Source organism: Erpetoichthys calabaricus, chromosome 3, assembly GCF_900747795.2.
Source record: "Erpetoichthys calabaricus chromosome 3, fErpCal1.3, whole genome shotgun sequence".
In the NCBI taxonomy this organism is placed as follows: domain Eukaryota; kingdom Metazoa; phylum Chordata; class Cladistia; order Polypteriformes; family Polypteridae; genus Erpetoichthys; species Erpetoichthys calabaricus.
Window position 1 is genome coordinate 73,454,867 of NC_041396.2, and position 18,558 is coordinate 73,473,424.

An 18,558-nucleotide genomic window follows, 5' to 3' on the forward strand; every position below is an offset into this window, starting at 1 on the left:
TTTATTTTACCATGAGCACATTCTAAATTTATTCCATCATTTTCTCTTCAGCAACTAAAATATGCTGTTTCAATACTAAAAATGAAAATTCAAATGTTATTATGTTTTTACTGTTGAATTAGTGAATTCAGGGTATTTTCATTTAGATAAACTCTTTAAAACTGATTTTCTAACATTCTTTTCAAGTCTGGTTTGTCTGTTAGATTTATAACACTTCCTATTGTAAGATTAATAATTGCATCATCTGCTGGTTAAAAAAAAACCTTTAAAGTGTAATATTTAACATATGAGTCAAACTAATTGAAATTTCAAATGTCACAGACTCCTGGTGCATTAATTGTTCAAATTTGTCCTTCCTTTATTTACCTATGTCTAAATCTGAAGGCTTTGTATGTGAAATCAAGCGTGTCAGTTTTATATTAATCCGTATTTTCAGAACTCTTGTAAAACACTCTCTGTTGTGCTGTTTTCAAAGTATCTTATTTGGGTGCTTAGACTTTATTGCTTATCCTGTGATTAAAACATTAACTGGACTGATGTTATCTGTAGTCAGTTAATCTTAACCATTCATATATATAACATTATGTATGTTCATTTGCTATGTTCAGAACATTTTGGGGATTATACTTGTGAACATTAGTTTGCCTTCAACCTAACAAAGGCCACTAAATTAGCATTTGCATATTTGTATTCAGCCATGAAGTACAGTATGCTGTTTTGCCAGTCCAGCTAAGTCTGCTGTTTCAGCAGTTATGCATTTCTGGTAACACAGTCCATGTCTTATTAATAGTGAGTGGTGCTTTGAGCTGTGAAGCATTGAAAGAACAGGTGAATATTATTTTGGTATTAACAAATGTCATTGGTGTAGACAAGCCAAACAGCAACTTCACTTGAAATATAGCTTGATTTTCACTTGCTACAACTGTTGTTAGCATTATTAGTGTGAAGTTACCTCCCCTATCCCACACTGCTATTGCGTATTTGTGGGTGCAAGTGAGGTTTCCCCTGCGACCCTGAACTTTATGCTCTAGTTAAAAAATGAATAATTCCTTGTACATATGTCTGTAGAGGTGATCGCTACAATCTGAGAATGAATGCAAAGCCTCCATTCCTTTACTGGGACTGTGTAGGACACTGTATTAAAAAGTGATTAATCTCACCAACATTTCAGCTCCTCTTACAACTTCATGACACCACAAATTAAATAATCTCAACTCACATTTAATTGACCACATCCAATCTATTTTTGAACGAATTCCATAATGAGATAAAAGCGTCCATAACAAAAGTGAATATGTGTGTGTGTGTGTTGACTTCTTTATTTTCAAATAATAGGCACTATTCTTTTAATCACATGCTTACATTTTCCTGCCCCAAACACAAACAATTCTCTGATATGACCATTGTGAGCCATTTTCATAAATAGTTTTTAGTCACTTTTTTTCTCACATATTGTTGTGCTTTCTACTTGCAGTGTCTATCACTGTATACTACTCTATACTGTAAAAAAAAAAAACTAGTACCAATAAGTTTGTGGAATTTTGATATCGACTTGTTACAGAAGTATTGTTTGTTGTGACATCCATATGTGTGAGTGTGCCTTACAATGGCCCATGTTGTCCTCTTAGCTCCCAGTATAAGTTTCTGGTTGCAAACGTTCCAAATGAACAAATGGATTAGAAATTGGATAGACTGATATAGTGTGATTTAATACCCTGGGTGCAACTTCTATAGTGTACACTTGTTCAGGATTGTTTGTAGGTTGTAGTGTGGGTGCTAGGTTGGCTTGTTCAGTGAATTCTATTATTGATTACCAGTGTACATTCTTTTTAACTTCTTAAATTTCCCTTTAAACTGTCCTTTCTCTGTATTATTGGTCTTGAAAGGGTGCACCATATACAGAAAAAAGATACTTGGTTCATGGATTGGTGTAGCTGGATGGTAGACACAGTGAAGGTGACTTGGCAAAACAATTTCAGCAAGAAACACAAGATTAACAGTTCTTAGCCACTGTTTTAAAGTTCATTCTTCAGGTTTGATAACATTGGTGTCAGAAGTAGTGACATGGATTCTGACAGGCATGAAGGTGCCAGCAATCCAAGTGGATAGCAAATTTAGAGATCTGATAGTACGTTGCAGTGAAAGACTTAAGCAAATTTGGGGTGGACAAATAGTTTAAAGGTTGGTTGTGTGAAATAATTAAAGTCTACCTAGCCTTTGTGCTGAAAGGACAAATCTTGTGGGTACTTTGTGACGTTATGGCCATCCTTATGAATAAACGTGGACAGGGTGATGAGGATGGGGATTAAAGTTTCCACTAAGGCAGAGTGCCAGGGCTTCACGAGCAAATCCTCTTAACTCAAGCTCTTGGTATAAGAGCTGGAAAATGGCAATAGGCAGAGCTCTAGAGTGAGATACTGCATTTCTTTATCAGAAGGAGGCCAGCTTGGCACCAGCAGCAGAGACAAAGGGTCTGTGCCTCTATCCAACAGTGTGGGCATTAAGGCAGAGACTACGGTGCCAGTGCCCTCTAGGTACCAAGCCAAGGGGCTCCCACTAAGGGAATGTCATGCAGAATATATCCACTTGTTGTGCTGGATGTTTAATTTCTGACATGCTTTTATTTTCACACCTGATATAGACTCACCACTGAGGAAAGCCATTGTCCTGGATATTACTGTGATTAGAGCAGGGGGTGCCAGCATGTCAATGAAGTGACCAGCTGCTTTTTTTGGGCATGTATGAAATGGCAGTGAGGGATTAAATTTGGCAGTCATCCCAGACACTGCTAGAGGAAAAAAAGAATACACAAAAGGATTGTGCCTCAGAACAAACTCTGTCCATGTAGTGTTTTGAATCATATGACACAGAGGTGGGCAGCATTAATCTTATGAGAAAAAAATTCCAGCAATCAGATAAAAATAGGTTTTATGTTGTTGTATACGACTTTGTAAACTGCTCCTGTTGTTTTCTCTTTGGAGCACAATAACAATTGAGGAAATAACTATTTCACTTAGATGAATCATTGGATACAACTATAGAAATGCAAGATGTTATTTTTTCTTTTTTTGCTTGAGTATCTGGTAATATTATCAGTCTTGTACTTTATAATGCATTAAACATGCAGACAGGAAGTTTTATGTATTGGCCCCTGGATCATACTGTGGAACTACAATGCTTTTACAATGCAAGAAAAAGCTGATTGAAAATCATCATGTTGAATGTTCACATAGCAACAGAGAAAGATTAAAGTAGTCAACAGTTGCCTTCTAGAAAAAGTAACTTAGCTGGTCGGTTGAGGCGCTTTTTACTTGCTGATGCCCTCTGTGTGTGCCCCTAGGTCCCCAGTGTGACAAGCTATCTCAGGGCTTCAGTATTAATAGGGACAAAGCAGGAGATACTGTATCAACTCTTATCAAAGAACATCTCATGATTCAACTAGTAATTAAGGGGACAGTGAGTGAGCATTTGCATATATTATTACTTCATAGTTCATTACAGGTTTAGACATGTGAATGGAAACATGGATTCATTGCCTTAGCACCCTGTCGCTTTGTGCTGTTATTGATTTTCTTTTTCCATCTTGTTTTCTTTAGAAGTTTTTAAAACATTCCTCCACAAAAACAGTAATTTTATCTTGAAACTCACCTCACCTGGAGCATGTGGTTATGGTATTAAATGCTGACCTTGTATAAAAGGGACCATCCACCTCAAGCTGACAGATGTAGTGGTGTAAATGACTCACTCTTATTTATTTACAGTACTTATCTTTTTCACTGGCACTATGCCTTGTGCAACACTAATGAGAAGGATGGGGAGAAAGTTAGAACGTGACATGAACAACTGCAGGCAAAGGGTGATTGGTGTGCCAACGACTTTGTGTTCAACTGTGTTGTGACAATATGTAAACGTAGCTATACTGTAGTACTGATAAAAGAGCTTCATTGACTCTCTCTCTCTCTCTCTCACTAGCAGTACAGTATGGTCTATTGGCAGATCCACTGAGTTTTAAATTATGTGTGGTGGCTTAATCCACGCTCTGGTCACACTGTAGGAGCATGAGCAAGTTGCTTAACCAGTGGCTGCTCTAACTGTGAAAAAATGGTAAAATGATTGTACTATAAGGTCGTGATTGTAAATCACCTTGGATTGGTGCTCACTTTGGGAAGGAGCCACGTAAAATAAAGGTTTGCTAGTTTGTTTCTCTTGAACATATTATACAGTTTGCTGTCAGCAAGGCATAATTGCAGATGCCTTGTCTGCAACTATACAAAGAAAATGTTCTGTGAGACAGAACAAAAAAATCTGTGTGCGCAGTCTGTATTTAATCTCATACCACCATGCTCTTGTTCTGGCAAACAACAAGTTCTTAGTGTCACAAAACTTTTCCATTAATTATCCAGTGTGAAAAAGAGCCAACGGAACTCTCGGCTTCAATATACTATACTGTAGTATTTGAGCTCTTTTTTCTGGCTAGAAAGTAAAACAAAACTCATATATTGCATTGCTTTTAAAGTGCAGTATACAGGACATGAAATCCAATTAGTGTGCCAGTTTAAGTGGAAAAGGATCAAAATGATTTATGTTATATATTTCTATCCTTTTTCATTTTATTTTACTTAAAAAAATGAACTAGATCAGGGGTGGGCAAATTCATTCCTGGAGGGCCGCAGTGGCTGCGGGTCTTTGTTCCAACTCAGTTGCTTAATTAGAAAACAATCCTTGCCAATAATTATATTTTATGGCTTGTTAGTGCTTTAACTCTGCTATGTCAAGTCATTCTCATATCCCAGATTTTTTTTCCCATTCTAAGGATATCATCCAAATACTTTGAAGTGTAAAATGGATGGGTAATTCTCAATCCTTCACTTTTTTCTCTTCTCTTTCCTTCCAAGTATTTAATTAAACCAAATAGTGCACGATAAATACATACAGGTGTAAAGGGTAACAAGCAAAATGGATAACTGCTGGTTTCTTTTGTCATTTGCATCTTATTGCTAATAAGGAGCAATTAACAACCGAGAATGCAGCTGTTTAAGACTGAAGTAAGCAATAAGGGTTCATAATCTTAACGAGGGAGATAACTAAAATGAAGCAGAAGTGTTTCTAGAGCAATAAGTGCTTCTTATTAAGCAATTGGGTTGGAACAAAAACCTGCAGCCACTGCGGCCCTCCAGGAATGAATTTGCCCACCCCTGAACTAGATCAAACACATTGTAAACATCTCTTTGCTTAATATTCCTGTTAATTCTTCATATTACCAAAACTGTGCTGCTTAGTTAAACTTTATGCAGAATATTAAATTCTCTACAGGGAAGCAGTATATAAATATGAGAAAGTGTGTTACAGTGCACTGGCGTAATTGAAAACCACAAGGTGACTGGTTTAGATATCACTTCATCACCTTGAGCACATCACTTGACAGTCAGACTATCCCAAGGAGGAATAAGTACATTTCGTTTTGTATAAAATGAGAATAGCAGTAATTACAGAAAGTTGCTGTATAATATTAATTCAAAATGTGACTTTGTGGCAAGTTTACTGCACTATAATGTGTGATCTAAATGTTTATGAATCAGGAAATTGTAATGCAATGTCAGTTATTGAATTTTTGTGGAACATAAACAGCTCTGCTGCAGACTTCACATGAATGTGTGAAACATGTAAAAAAATAATATTTTAAATTTGTTTTGTCGAAAGTGTTCATTAAAGCCAAAGAAGCAGCGAAGGAATTGATTAAAGATTATTTTACTACGTGGCTGTAAATTCCACAGACATAAGGGTTTTGTTAACACTGATTGTATCATCGGGGCTGGGCTTGCATTGTACAAGTGTGAATTAAATAAAAATAAATATCAGGTAAGTAGTATATATATACAGCAGAAGAAGACCTAACTGTGTAACACATAACAGTATACAACTGAAACTGCATTATCTCTTTTTTCCATTGAAAAAAAATTTTTTCCCCTAACAATAAAAAAGACATCTGAATTTTCTAACACTTAGGGTGGCTTTGTTTTGATTAAAAAAATCGCCAAACTTAATGAAAACCATATAATGCAGATTTCTCAGACAACTTTATTCAAAATTACAAGCATTGTCAGTAATATGTGATCTTGTAATCTGAGTCTCAATTGGTGATGCTCTTTTTAATTGAAGCGTTAAAAAATATTTGGGATGCCAGTGCATCACAAGATATATAAGTATGAGAGTAAACATGAAAGAGCACCAACATGGATGAAAGCTGTCTGATTCATGGAAGGGATTAATAACTACTATATCTAACCAAAAATGCAAAAAGACTCTTCTTGAAAGTGATATACAGTGGTGACATGTTGCATTTTGGTTTTCATGTGAAAGCAGAAATTTCACCATACTTGTACACATGACAGTACTACTGCTACTACTACTACAATGCTAATCTGAACAATTGTGTATACTATACACTGCTGGGGGCTTCCAGTGGCTTCAGATTTTTGTACAAACCAGTGTCTTAATCACCGCTAAATCCTCAGTCTAATTGATCTCACTGATCAATTACCTTGTTATTTTTCTTCTTTCTTTTTTTCCCCTGCATTTAGAAAATTACAGTAGCATGAAATTTATAGTTATTAGAGATTTAGAAAATCGCTGGTGTAAAATAACGCTGAGTGGAGATTTCTGAAATATAATGTACATTCAGATATATTCAAACTACAAATGTGAAGATGACAACTCATCTCTTTGAATTTTGTGGGGGGCAACTGCATTGACAGGAAGAGTTCAAATACCTCAAGGTCTTAGTCACGTGTGACAGAGGAGACTATTGTGAAATTGGCTAAAGGTGTGGCAGAAGAGCATTTGCAAAAGTTTTACTAGTTTTTGGTGGTAAGTCGAGTAAATTCTTAAATTAAGCTTTTGTTTTTACTGTTCAGTATACATCACCCTCCTCACCTATACATAACAAACTCTGTGTTAAAGAGACTAAAAGAATTTAATTGTGATTACAAAAGGACATAATAAGGCACCTATGCAGGGCTCAGCCTCTATGGTTGAGTGAGGAGCTCAAGGCTGTGAGTGGGCTCAGAGCAACCAGTTAAAAGTGGTCTGGATGTGGTGCCTAACACAGAGGTGAATCTGGCTGGTCCCATTAGCCTGGAAACATCTCAAAGTTCCTCTGGCATTGGGACTGTTGCTGTGGGTAAAGTTACAACTCTGTTCATGTGTATAGTGGCATCTGTGCTTTGTGTCACTGGGATATGCCAGGATAAGTGGATTGTTGAAGGCTTAGAAGAAGATATTATAGTTTTTAAGATATATTTACTGTATGAATGTTGTTTCGTTTATTTTGTCTTCTTTTTCTTATTATTTTTTTAGTGTAGAAGGTTTAAGACAATAACAGAAAAACAGCAAGCTGAGCAGTTCAAGGTGAGTTGCCAGAGGCAACACCTTGTGGTTAACTAGTTTTCACACCTGTAACCCCTAGGGTGATATTATCATTATATTCTCTTTTTGGTTGGTCTAAAGCAAGCAGATCTTTATAAATGATGGCAGGCACTGAATAACCAAGGGGAAAAAAATAATACACATTGCTTTGGCTAATCTGTAAATTGCTTAAGCCAGGGGAAAACATATTTAAAAAATGTGCATAGTTGGTACTGACTTTAAATGTCTTTCATGGTTATATGTCATACAGATAATATACCATCTCAAATCAGCCTGTTTTACACAAAATTGTGTATGACAACCTGTAAGGCATTGCCAAATAGACAGTTTTATTATGTATCTGTGAAAGTAAAAAAAAAAAAAAAAAAAAAAAAAAAGTGTGTCAAAAGCTGAAAAAAGTGTTTTTTTGAAATGTAGGCCAGAGTGTTGCAGCAAACAAGGAGGATAATTTTACTAGATATTCCCAACTATTTTGAATAAGTTTTTAATGCAGATATTGGTCATTTTCCTAAAATAATGAAGCAAATGAAAGCATAATGAAAGGTTTGCATTTCTTCTAACTGAATTTAATTTTAAAATTGTGAAAAGTGTGCAATAAAATGAGTTACCTATTAGATGTATGCAATGTCACTTTACTGTGCTTAAGGATTACACAACTTATAAAATAATTGTAAAACTGATATTTTTCTCCTTGTTTCTTTTTTTAAGGGACTTAAGATTTAACAGAATAAAAGACATTCAACCTGGTTCATTTAGGAGGCTCAAAAATCTCAACACGCTGTAAGTACTGGAAGTCTTAAAACTGGATTTAATTAGGATTTAGTTATGTAAATTAAAAGTGAATGTTTAGTAATAAACAGCATACCTATCTTAAATTACATGTTTAAATCTAAACCTGTGTTCCATTTTTCAATTAGACACAGTGACATCCATGTCTTATTATAATAATGATTATAAATTGAATGTAGTGTGAAATTACCTAGGGCTCTGTAAAAATCAGCAAAAAATGTTTTATTTTAATCATTTCAAATAACTGCCAACTTTTAACTATTTTACTGTTTCCCTGGTTTGAACACCTGCATGTTTGACAGGCAAAGAGCAGAGCACACTTCATGATATGTGGACATGGCCACCATGATAAGGCTGAGGTGATCATGAGGTGCTCAGAGTGATTACACTGCCAAATGCAATTCAGACAGAATAATTGTGTAGATACTCAGGATCCAGATCAAAATGTTTTTCTCATGGGTATCTGTAGTGTGATTTTGCTAGTTATACCCCTAAAGTGTCTGTTCTTTTCCATGTAAGTGTAAAAGAAAAAAAAAAATAAAGTATGAAAACATGGCATGCCACATTTATTTGGGAATAGACATACAGTATATTATTTATTTTTTTAATCTGACAGTTTTTAAAGAGGTATTAAGTTATTTACATATCAGTCACAAAAGCCTATTCCTGTATTTTCCTATTTACATATCTTTTTCTATTTTTATCTTACATATCCTGTGACTTTATTACAAGTAAAGCCATGCACTGTAGATCCTGAATGGACACATAAGTTAAGGAAGAATGTTCCTTTAGCTTCAGTTAATTTCTTGCTCTTGTTGTCTTGTTTTATTATTGTTAGAACCACCAGGAAACAACATAAATTATAACTGATCTGATTTTTACATGTCAGAATACAGGGGCAGCTGCTGCATAACACATTTTTAACTTTAAAGCAGAAGTTTTATTTTTGGGGGCATTGTTTTGGTTAAGTGATAAAAATGTTAAAAGTTCAGGAAGCTGTCTGAGAATTAAATTTTTTGTTGCAATACAGTAGAATGCCTGTCAGACTGTTTATGCTTCCCAAAAGGAACAGTAAAGTATGATTTCATAAGCATAAGGAAGCTTGAGTTTAAATGTTAATTTTGCTTGAAAGAAATTTTTATTAACATATTGAATCAACTGTTTTGAGGTGGTGCCAACTCATTGTGAAATTTTGTTCATAATCCAGAAGAGACAATTAGCTGACATAATAAGATATATCCTTATGTAAGCAATTTAGAAATAAATATGTAATAGTTTTTATTAATGTTAGATTTGCATATATGAGTGAACTGATTACAAATGAGGAAGCAAGGTACAGAAAAATAACTTTTATATTTCGCATTCAAATCTGTACATTTTAGTGCAATCCCATTCAAAGTCTCAGCAACATATAAACAACTTATGGACTGGAATTTAGGAGATGGATTCAAATTGTTCTATTATGGCATGGATGGGAGGAGAAATGGGGTAGGGATTATTGTAAAGGAGCAGTATGTCAAGAGTGTTTTGGAGGTGAAAAGAGTGTCATACAGAGTAGTGATTATGAAGCTGGAAACTGAAGGTGTGATGATGAATGTTGTAAGTGCATATGCCCTGCAAGTTGGGCGTTCAATGGACGAGAAAGAAGATTTCTGGAGTGAGTTGGATGAAGTGTTCCCAAGGGACAAAAAGTGGTGATTGGAGTGGATTTCAGTGGACATGTTGGTGAAGGGAACAGAGGAGATGAGGAGGTGATGGGTAGGTATGGTGTCAAAGAGAAGAATGAAGAAGGTTAGAGGATAGTGGATTTTGCAAAAAGGGTGGGCATGGCTGTAGTGAATACGTATTTTAAGAAGAGGAAGGAACATAGGGTGATGTACAAGAGTGGAGGAAGATGCACACAGGTAGATTATATCCTACGCAGAAGAGTCAATCTGAAGGAGATTAAAGACTTCAAAGTGGTAACGGGGGAAAGTGTAGTTAGGCAGCATAGGATGGTAGTCTGTATGATGATGTTGGAGATCCAGAAGAAGCGTAATAGAGGGAGGGCAGACCAAAGGATCAAATGGTGGAAGATGGAAAAGGAAGACTGCAAGGTTGAGTTTAGAGAGGAGATAAGACAGGAACTGGGTGGCAGTGAAGAGTTGCCAGACAGCTGGGCAACTACAGCAGAAGTAGTAAGAGTGACAGCAAGAAAGGTGCTTGGCGTGACATCTAGACAGAGGAAGGAGGAAAAGGAAACCTGGTGGTGGAATGGGGAAGTACAGGAGAGTATACAGAGGAAGAGGATGGTGAAGAAGAAGTGGGATAGTCAGAGAGATGCAGAAAGTAGACAAGAGTACAAGGAGATAAGGCGCAAGGTGAAGAGAGAGATGGCAAAAGCTAAAGAAAAGGCATATGTTGAGTTGTATGAGAGGCTGGATACTAAGGAGGGAGAAGAGGACCTGTAATGATTGGCTAGACAGAGGGACCGAGCTGGGAAAGATGTGCAGCAGGTTAGGGTGATAAAGGATAAAGATGGAAATGTACTCACAAGTGAGGAGGGTGTGTTGAGCAGATGGAAAGAGTATTTTGAGAGGCTGATGAATGAAGAGTATGAGAGAGAGAGAAGGCTGGATGATGTGGAGATAGTGAATCAGGAAGTGCAATGGATTAGCAAGGAGGAAGTCAGGACAGCTATGAAGAGGATGAAGAATGGGAAGGCCAGATGATATACCTGTAGAAGCATGGAGGTGTTTAGGAGAGATGGCAGTGGAGTTTTTAACCAGATTGTTTAATGGAATCTTAGAAAGTGAGAGGATGCCTGAGGAGTGGGGAAGAAGTGTACTGGTGCTGATTTTTAAGAATAAGGGGGATGTACAGAGCTGTAGTAACTACAGGGGGAAAAACTGATGAGCCACAGCATGAAGTTATGGGAAACAGTAGTGGAAGATGGGTTAAGAAAGGAGGTGATGATCAGTGAGCAGCAGTATGGTTTCATGCCAGGAAAGAGCACCACAGATGCAATGTTTGCTCTGAGGGTGTTGATGGAGAAGTGTAGTGAAGACCAGAAGGAGTTGCATTGTGACTTTGTGGACTTGGAGAAAGCATATGGCAGGGTGCCTTGAGAGGAGTTGTGGTATTGTATGAGGAAGTCGGGAGTGTCAGAGAAGTATGTAAGAGTTGTACAGGGAAGTATGACAGTGGTGAGAACTGCAGTAGTAGTGATGGATGCATTCAACGTAGAGGTGGGATTACATCAGGGATTGGCTCTGAGCCCTTTCTTATTTGCAATGGTGATGGACAGGTTGACAGATGATATTAGACAGGAGTCCCCGTGGATTATGATGTTTGTTGATGACATTGTAATCTGTAGCAAGAGTAGGGAGCAGGTCGAGGAGACCCTGGAGAGTTGAAAGTTTGCTCTAGAGAGGAGAGGAATGAAGGTCAGTAAGAACAAGACAGAATACATTTGTGTGAATGAGAGGGAGGTCAGAGGAATGGTGAGGATGCAGGGAGTAGAATTGGTGAAGGTGGATGAGTTTAAATACTTGGGATTAACAATTCAGAGTAATGGGGATTGTGGAAGAGAGGTGAAAAAGAGTGCAGGCAGGGTGGAATGGGTGGAGAAGAGTGTCAGGAATGATTTGTGACAGATGGGTATCAGCAAGAGTGAAAGGGAAGGTCTACAGGACGATAGTGAGACCAGCTATGTTATATGGGTTGGAGATGGTTACACTGACCATAAGCAGGAGACAGAGCTGGAGTTGGCAGTTAAGGATGTTAAGATTTGCATTGAATGTGATGAGGATGGACAGGATTAGAAACGAGTACATTAGAGGTTTGGCTCAGGTTGAAAGGGTGGGTGACAAAGTCAGAGAGGTTACATTGCGTTGGTTGGACATGTGCAGAGGAGAGATGCTGGGTATACTAGGATAAGAATGTTAACGATAGAGCTGCCAGAAAAGAGGAAGGCCTAAGAAAAGGTTTATGGATGTGGTTGAGAGGACATGCAGGTGGTGGGTATAACAGAGCAAGATGTAGAAGACTGGGCGATATGGAAGAAGATGATCCGCTGTGGCAACCCCTAATGGGAGCAGCCAAAAGAAGAAGAAGAAGAAGATGGACTGGAATTTAATTGGACTATATTAAAAGCCTTGCTTGATTTATTTAGATAATCTTGTTTTAATAGTTTTTTTTTATTCAAGCAAGTTCAAGAAAGTTTATGTTTATAGAGAGATTTTCACTGAGTCTGAAGTGGTGCCTCTGAGGCTAGAGAGAGTTGCTGGTTCGAATCCTATAAATGCCAGAAGTGATTTCACTCTGTTGGGCCCTTGAGCAAGGCACTTAACCTGCAATTGCTTCATCCTGGGTATGATGTCAACCTGCATCCAGCCCTGCAAGCAGGTCCTCCAACTTGCAGGGAAAATGTGGTGGTTGGTGCCAGGATTGGCAGTGCAGCCATTGTAAAAAAAAAAACTCACACCGTTCCATTCCATTCCATTCAAATTAGTGTAGTGCTGAGGTGTCACCTGTTGCACGGCTGTGCTCGGGTCATAATTTGGGATCCTGAGGTGGTTCATTGTGTGGTGGGTGCAACAATGCACTGTATCAGTGCATCCCAACATCTCCCTCTTTCAATGAGTAAACGCTTAGATTGCTTGTGCAGGTATAATATAACTAAAATAAAAGAGATCACTGCACCATGTAATCCACATTTTAAGAATCTGAAACAACTATATGGGATGTTGTATGCAGTGAATTTAAAACATCCATCCATCCATCCATTGTCCAACCCGCTGAATCCGAACAAAGGGTCACGGGGGTCTGCTGGAGCCAATCCCAGCCAACACAGGGCACAAGGCAGGAACCAATCCTGGGCAGGGTGCCAACCCACCGCAGGACACACACAAACACGCCCACACACCAAGCACACACTAGGGCCAATTTAGAATCGCCAATCCACCTAACCTGCATGTCTTTGGACTGTGGGAGGAAACCGGAGCGCCCGGAGGAAACCCACGCAGACACGGGGAGAACATGCAAACTCCACACAGGGAGGACCCGGGAAGCGAACCCAGGTCCCCAGGTCTCCCAACTGCGAGGCAGCAGCGCTACCCACTGCGCCACCGTGCCGCCCTGAATTTAAAACAGAACCAGTGAAATATTAACTACTGAGTAGGAAACTATTGGGTCCTCACCTTCTATTGACTACTTGCTCTTCCCCATGGCTTTCCATAATTTACTAAATTCAAATGAGTCACTCGGGCATTAAGTAAAGAGAGTTGATAATTTGTTTTTGAAATATTAATTCAATAAGTGAGAGGGACAGACAGAAAAATCAGGGGTATGGTTGACAAACCAAGAATAGAATGACAAATGGTCATAAATAGGAACCAAATGAACAGGAGAATCCTACATGGAGACATAAACATTAACAAACTAGCCAATGCGCGGCATAGCATACGCCGCATAATTATTTATTGATGGGTGAACACTTCCTTAAAGACACAGTTGTCCAAATGGGGTGGGTTTGAGGATATGACTGTGAGTGAATGAAAAGATGGAACTCTGGAGAGAGCAACATACAATTATCCATGACTGAAAACTGGTTTTGGCAGATATGGGCATATCTTTTTGAAAGTTTGGCCCTGTGCCTTATTAATTGTCATTGCAAAGGCCAATCTAACAGGAAATTGTCTGCGTGTAAAAGTAAAATGCAAATTTGAATCTGAGGGGGCCAGGGATATCTCGGAAGTGAATGGTGATAGTAGCTGGAAGCATTTGGGACATTGTCACAATTTCTGCTTCGCCACCATAAACTCCAGAAGTATTCATGTAGTCAGCGTATTGTTGAGCAGACTGTATGACTATGCTTCCGTGACTAAGAACAACGCTTTGTCGTGCGTACCCAATGGTCTTAGAGTTGGCGGGCGGGGCTGTGTTGTGCGTACCCCATGCGCACTGCCTGCTCATGCCACGAGAGCGAGGGTGGACATGGGAGGAGGGTTAGAGTTTGCGGCCGGGGCTCTGTCGTGCGTATCCCATGACGCGGGAGGAGGGTTAGAGTTGGCGGGCGGGGCTCTGTCTTCCGTGTGTGCGTATCCTATGGTCAGGCGACTTGGTGGATTATATATAGAAAAGCAGCTGGAACCGAAAAGAACAATGAAAAGTCAACGTGTCTCAGAGGTGCATGTGGACTGTAGCAGAGACGAAAGCGACTGAGGCTGTGTTTGGTGAGGTGTTGCGTGCTGGCACATGAGCAGGCAGTGTGTATGCCTCGAGAGCGAGGGTGGACGCGGGAGGAGGGTTAGAGTTGGCGGGCGGGGCTCTGTCGTGCGTATCCCATGGTCTTAGAGTTGGTGGGCGGGGCTCTGTGAGTTGGCGGGCATGGCTCTGTCGTGTGTATTCCATGGTCTCTGTCTTGCGTGCCATGGTCGACTGCTTAGTGAATTGTTGGTGGGCGGGGCTCTGTGAGTTGGCCGGCATGGCTCTCTGTCTTGCGTGCATCTTACGCGCCATGGTCGGCTGCTTAGTGAATTATATATATAGATACCCTGGTAACCTTTCACCATTTTCATTTGACTCTTGTTCTAAATGCCTGTAATGTAGCACATTTTTTGGGATTCGTTAAGTTAACCATTCAGAATGGACAGAACGAAAAATGATTTCTCAATTTGATCACCTTTTTCATATAATCATTTGTTAATTTATTATGCAAGAAAGTAAGAAATGCTAGGGAATATAAGATAGATTTTCTCCACCATTTGTATAGTAAGTAGGCTGTTCACTAAATATATGTAACAGAGCAGAATGTAAACATTATAATGCTAATACATTATAAGAACAGCCTTGGTGAGAATTAGAATATCAGTGCCTGAAAAGATCAGAAAGGAAGCAGCGGGTGTGCACTGCTAGCCAGAATTCACTGATGTGCGGGAGCCTCAAAGTAACAAGGTTGAACGATACACCGGAGGCAGACAGTGCCAAGTTCCTGCCACCATACTTGGACTTGGAGTCTGAAAGTAAACAGCTTGTCGACATTATAATAAAGTTATTTATTTAAAAATAGACCTGATATAAATTAACTGGCTTAGAATGGCATTCTTCACTTGAATCAAAACCAAAAGCACATGTGCTCAGTGGGGCTGTATTGGAATGATTGGAATGAGGAGTTGTGTGTTTACATGTGGAAAAGGCCTGCTACAAACACTTTACAGTTTGATAAACAGTACTCATATAATTTACCTTCTGTAGTGTGTGAAAGGCAAGGTGAGATAAACTGCATAGTGTACTGTAATAGTTAAAGTACAGTCTGCATTAGACCAGGAATAGGCAGCATAAGCATGTAAACTGGTCACAGAAAAAAGCTTTGTGCAGTTTTACAAATTTAAAAAAAATTATATGAAATTCATGATAAATAAAAGAAAAGCACCAGACTTTTACGAGAATAAATAATTTTAGATTTTGCTGTAATGCTGCCTGCGGTGGGCTGGTGACCTGCCCGGGGATTTGTTCCTGCCTTGTGCCCTGTGTTGGCTGGGATTGGCTCCAGCAGACCCCGTAACCCTGTGTTGGATATAGCGGGTTGGATAATGACTGACTGACTGTAATGCTGCAGATAAGCTTTTAATTTCCTTACACCATACCCTTTTTAGCATGCAGTGCCTTGGTACAGTAAATAGTATTTTGGCTCACATTCACATATGGTCTTTTAGGTCAGATGGAAGTGAATTTAAGAAAGATGTATTCTGTTAAGCACAGCACAGGTGTTTCTCTCAAGATTCCAGCCTCTGTGCTCTTTTATATGCAGTATAATTTCTCAAAGATTTATGGTTTTTTGTGGGTGCCTGCCTCTGAGTTCAGATCCAAGATGGCAGAAAGGGGCAATACTGATTTCTTTCAAAGGCAGCCTTTAATCTTCCGTAAATTTGTCAGCAAGTGAATTAAGTACAATGCTTAAAAATGTCTAACAGTAATAATATTGACAAAAACAGTATAATGCTAATGTATTTTTATGACTCTTAAAATAAGCAAAATTTTACTTAAATATATTATTTTTAACATCACTGATAGGCAGTATGCTTCAGTGTGAAGTGGCAAATCAGTCAGTGTTGCTGTTGAGTACAGAGAAAAAGTAGTTTTACAGCAGAGAAAGAAACAGGTTCAGTATGCTGTAAAGCCATATAGAGTATTGAAAAGGCAGCTGAAAACTTAAGAGATGTATATTTGATTCGGCTTTTCTTGAGATTAATTAAATTACACTTTATTTAAAGAGATTTCTATATTAATGTCTGGATAAGAGTATTTTAAAGTATTCACAAGTCAAAATCTGGCAACTATACCTTAAAATATTACTACATTAGGGGTGCTCTAGACCTCTCTTGAAACTGCTTTGTTTTAATTACCCTAGTTTAGCCTTTCACACAAGAGATTGCTATTGGACTTAATTCAACTAATGACATACAAATTACCAAATAGCACCTTAATGTTATTCTTATTCATGTCGCACTGAGTAGTTGTCTATAATTGCTACAGAGAATCCAAAGATGGTGATAACCCAGTGCAGGATGCCTTTACATTCACACAATTTTGTACACATCTATATCTATGCCATGCTAATTTAGGGTTGCCGGTAAATGTAACATGGAAATCTTTTATATGTTGTGGAACATGACCCGGACACAGACAGGCAGACACGTTTGAATCACCCCACACACGCTTATTGAGGTGCTCCATCTTTACAAATATTGCACACAAACCCCAATACCCCAAAGTCCTGGCCACAACACAATGCCTTTTCCTTCTTCAGGCCGCCTCCTTCTCTCTCCTCCAGACCTCGTCCGTCTTCCACCCGACTCTAGTCACAATATGAAGAGAGGCGGCCCCTTTTATATTCCCCCGGATGTGCTCCAGGTGTGTTCCAGCAATCTTCCACCGACACACCCCAGTATGGCGGAAGTGCCGGCTGCACCCCCGAAAGCACTCTGGGTGTCCCTGCTCCTCTTCCCCCCAGCACTTCCAGGTGTGGCGGAAGTGCTGAGGTCCAGGGTTCCCAAGGCATCCAGGCGCCCCCTGGAGGTGACCACAGGCCCCTACAGGGATGAGCTTCCATGCTTTGTACCCATAGCCAGGGCTGCCCCATAGCCGCCAGGGCGGTCGCCCCACGTGGTCTGGGGAAGGCATAAGCCCTCTTCTGGTCCTCCGGGGCGTCCCGGCCGGGTCACCCCCCCAGCCACCTCCGACAATGTATATGTAAGCTGGTAGGAGCTATTGCTGACTGTGAGCTGTGACACCGGATCTGTGTGGAAACAGAGCTAACCACTGCCCCAATATGAAACTGCATCATAAACTTTAGAACATTAGAACAATCTAGACAAGAAGAGGCCATTCAGCCCAACAAAGCTCCTCAGTCCTATCCACTCAATTCTTCTAAAAAAACATCAAGCCTAGTTTTGAAAGTCCCTTTAATCTTACTGACTACCACGCTACTTGGTAGCTTATTCCAAGTGTCCATGGTTCTCTGTGTAAAGAAAAACTTCCTAATGTGTCTGTGAAATTTACCCTTAACACATTTTCAACTGTATCCCTGTGTTCTTGATGAACTCATTTCAAAATAACAGTCTCAATCCACTGTACTAATTCCCTTCATAATTTTAAACCCTTCAATCATGTCATCTCTTAATCTTCTTTTGCTTAAACTGAAAAGGCTCAACTCTTTTAATCTTTTTTCATAACTCATCCCCTATAGCCCTGGAATGAGCTTAGTCAGTCCTCTCTGGAACTTGTCTAGCACTGCTATGGCCTTTTTGTTGCCTGAAGACCAAAACTGCACACAGTACTCCAGATGAGGCCTCACCAGTACATTACAAAGCTTCAGCATATCTTCCTTGGACTTGTAATTTCATCTGCCACAAATCTGCCCAAGCCTGTATGCTGTCCTAATCCTTCTGTAATGATATAATAGATTCCAAATTATCTTCCAATCTGCCTGTCTTGGTATCATCTGCAAACTTAACCAGCTTGTTACTTATATTCCTATCTAAATCATTTATATATATTAAAAATAGCAGTGGCCCTAGCATTGTCCCTTGTGGAACACCACTCTTAACATCAGCCAATTCTGATAAGGTTTCTCGCACCATAACCCTCTGCTTCCTGTGTCTGAGCCAATTCAGCACACATCTACAAACATCACCCTGAACTCCCATTTCTTTTAGCCCAATCTCTCATGTGGCACCTTATCAAACACTTTCTGAAAGTCAAGATAAATAATATCATATAATCCACTTTGATCATATCCTTTTGTTGCTTCTTCAAAGAATTCCAGCATGACCTTCCTCTTCTGAACCCATGCTGACTATT

At 39.2% G+C, this 18,558-nt stretch overlaps 1 protein-coding gene across 2 annotated transcripts in view; it reads left to right on the forward strand.

The window, feature by feature from the left end:
• LOC114648101 (peroxidasin) overlaps window positions 1-18,558 on the forward strand; it is a 241,956-nt gene that overhangs the window by 60,490 nt on the left and 162,908 nt on the right. For both annotated transcript variants that reach the window (XM_028796918.2, XM_051924571.1), the window contains exon 2: window positions 8,134-8,205. In XM_028796918.2, coding sequence (XP_028652751.2) covers window positions 8,134-8,205 — 72 coding nt within the window. The remainder of the gene's footprint in view (window positions 1-8,133; window positions 8,206-18,558) is intronic.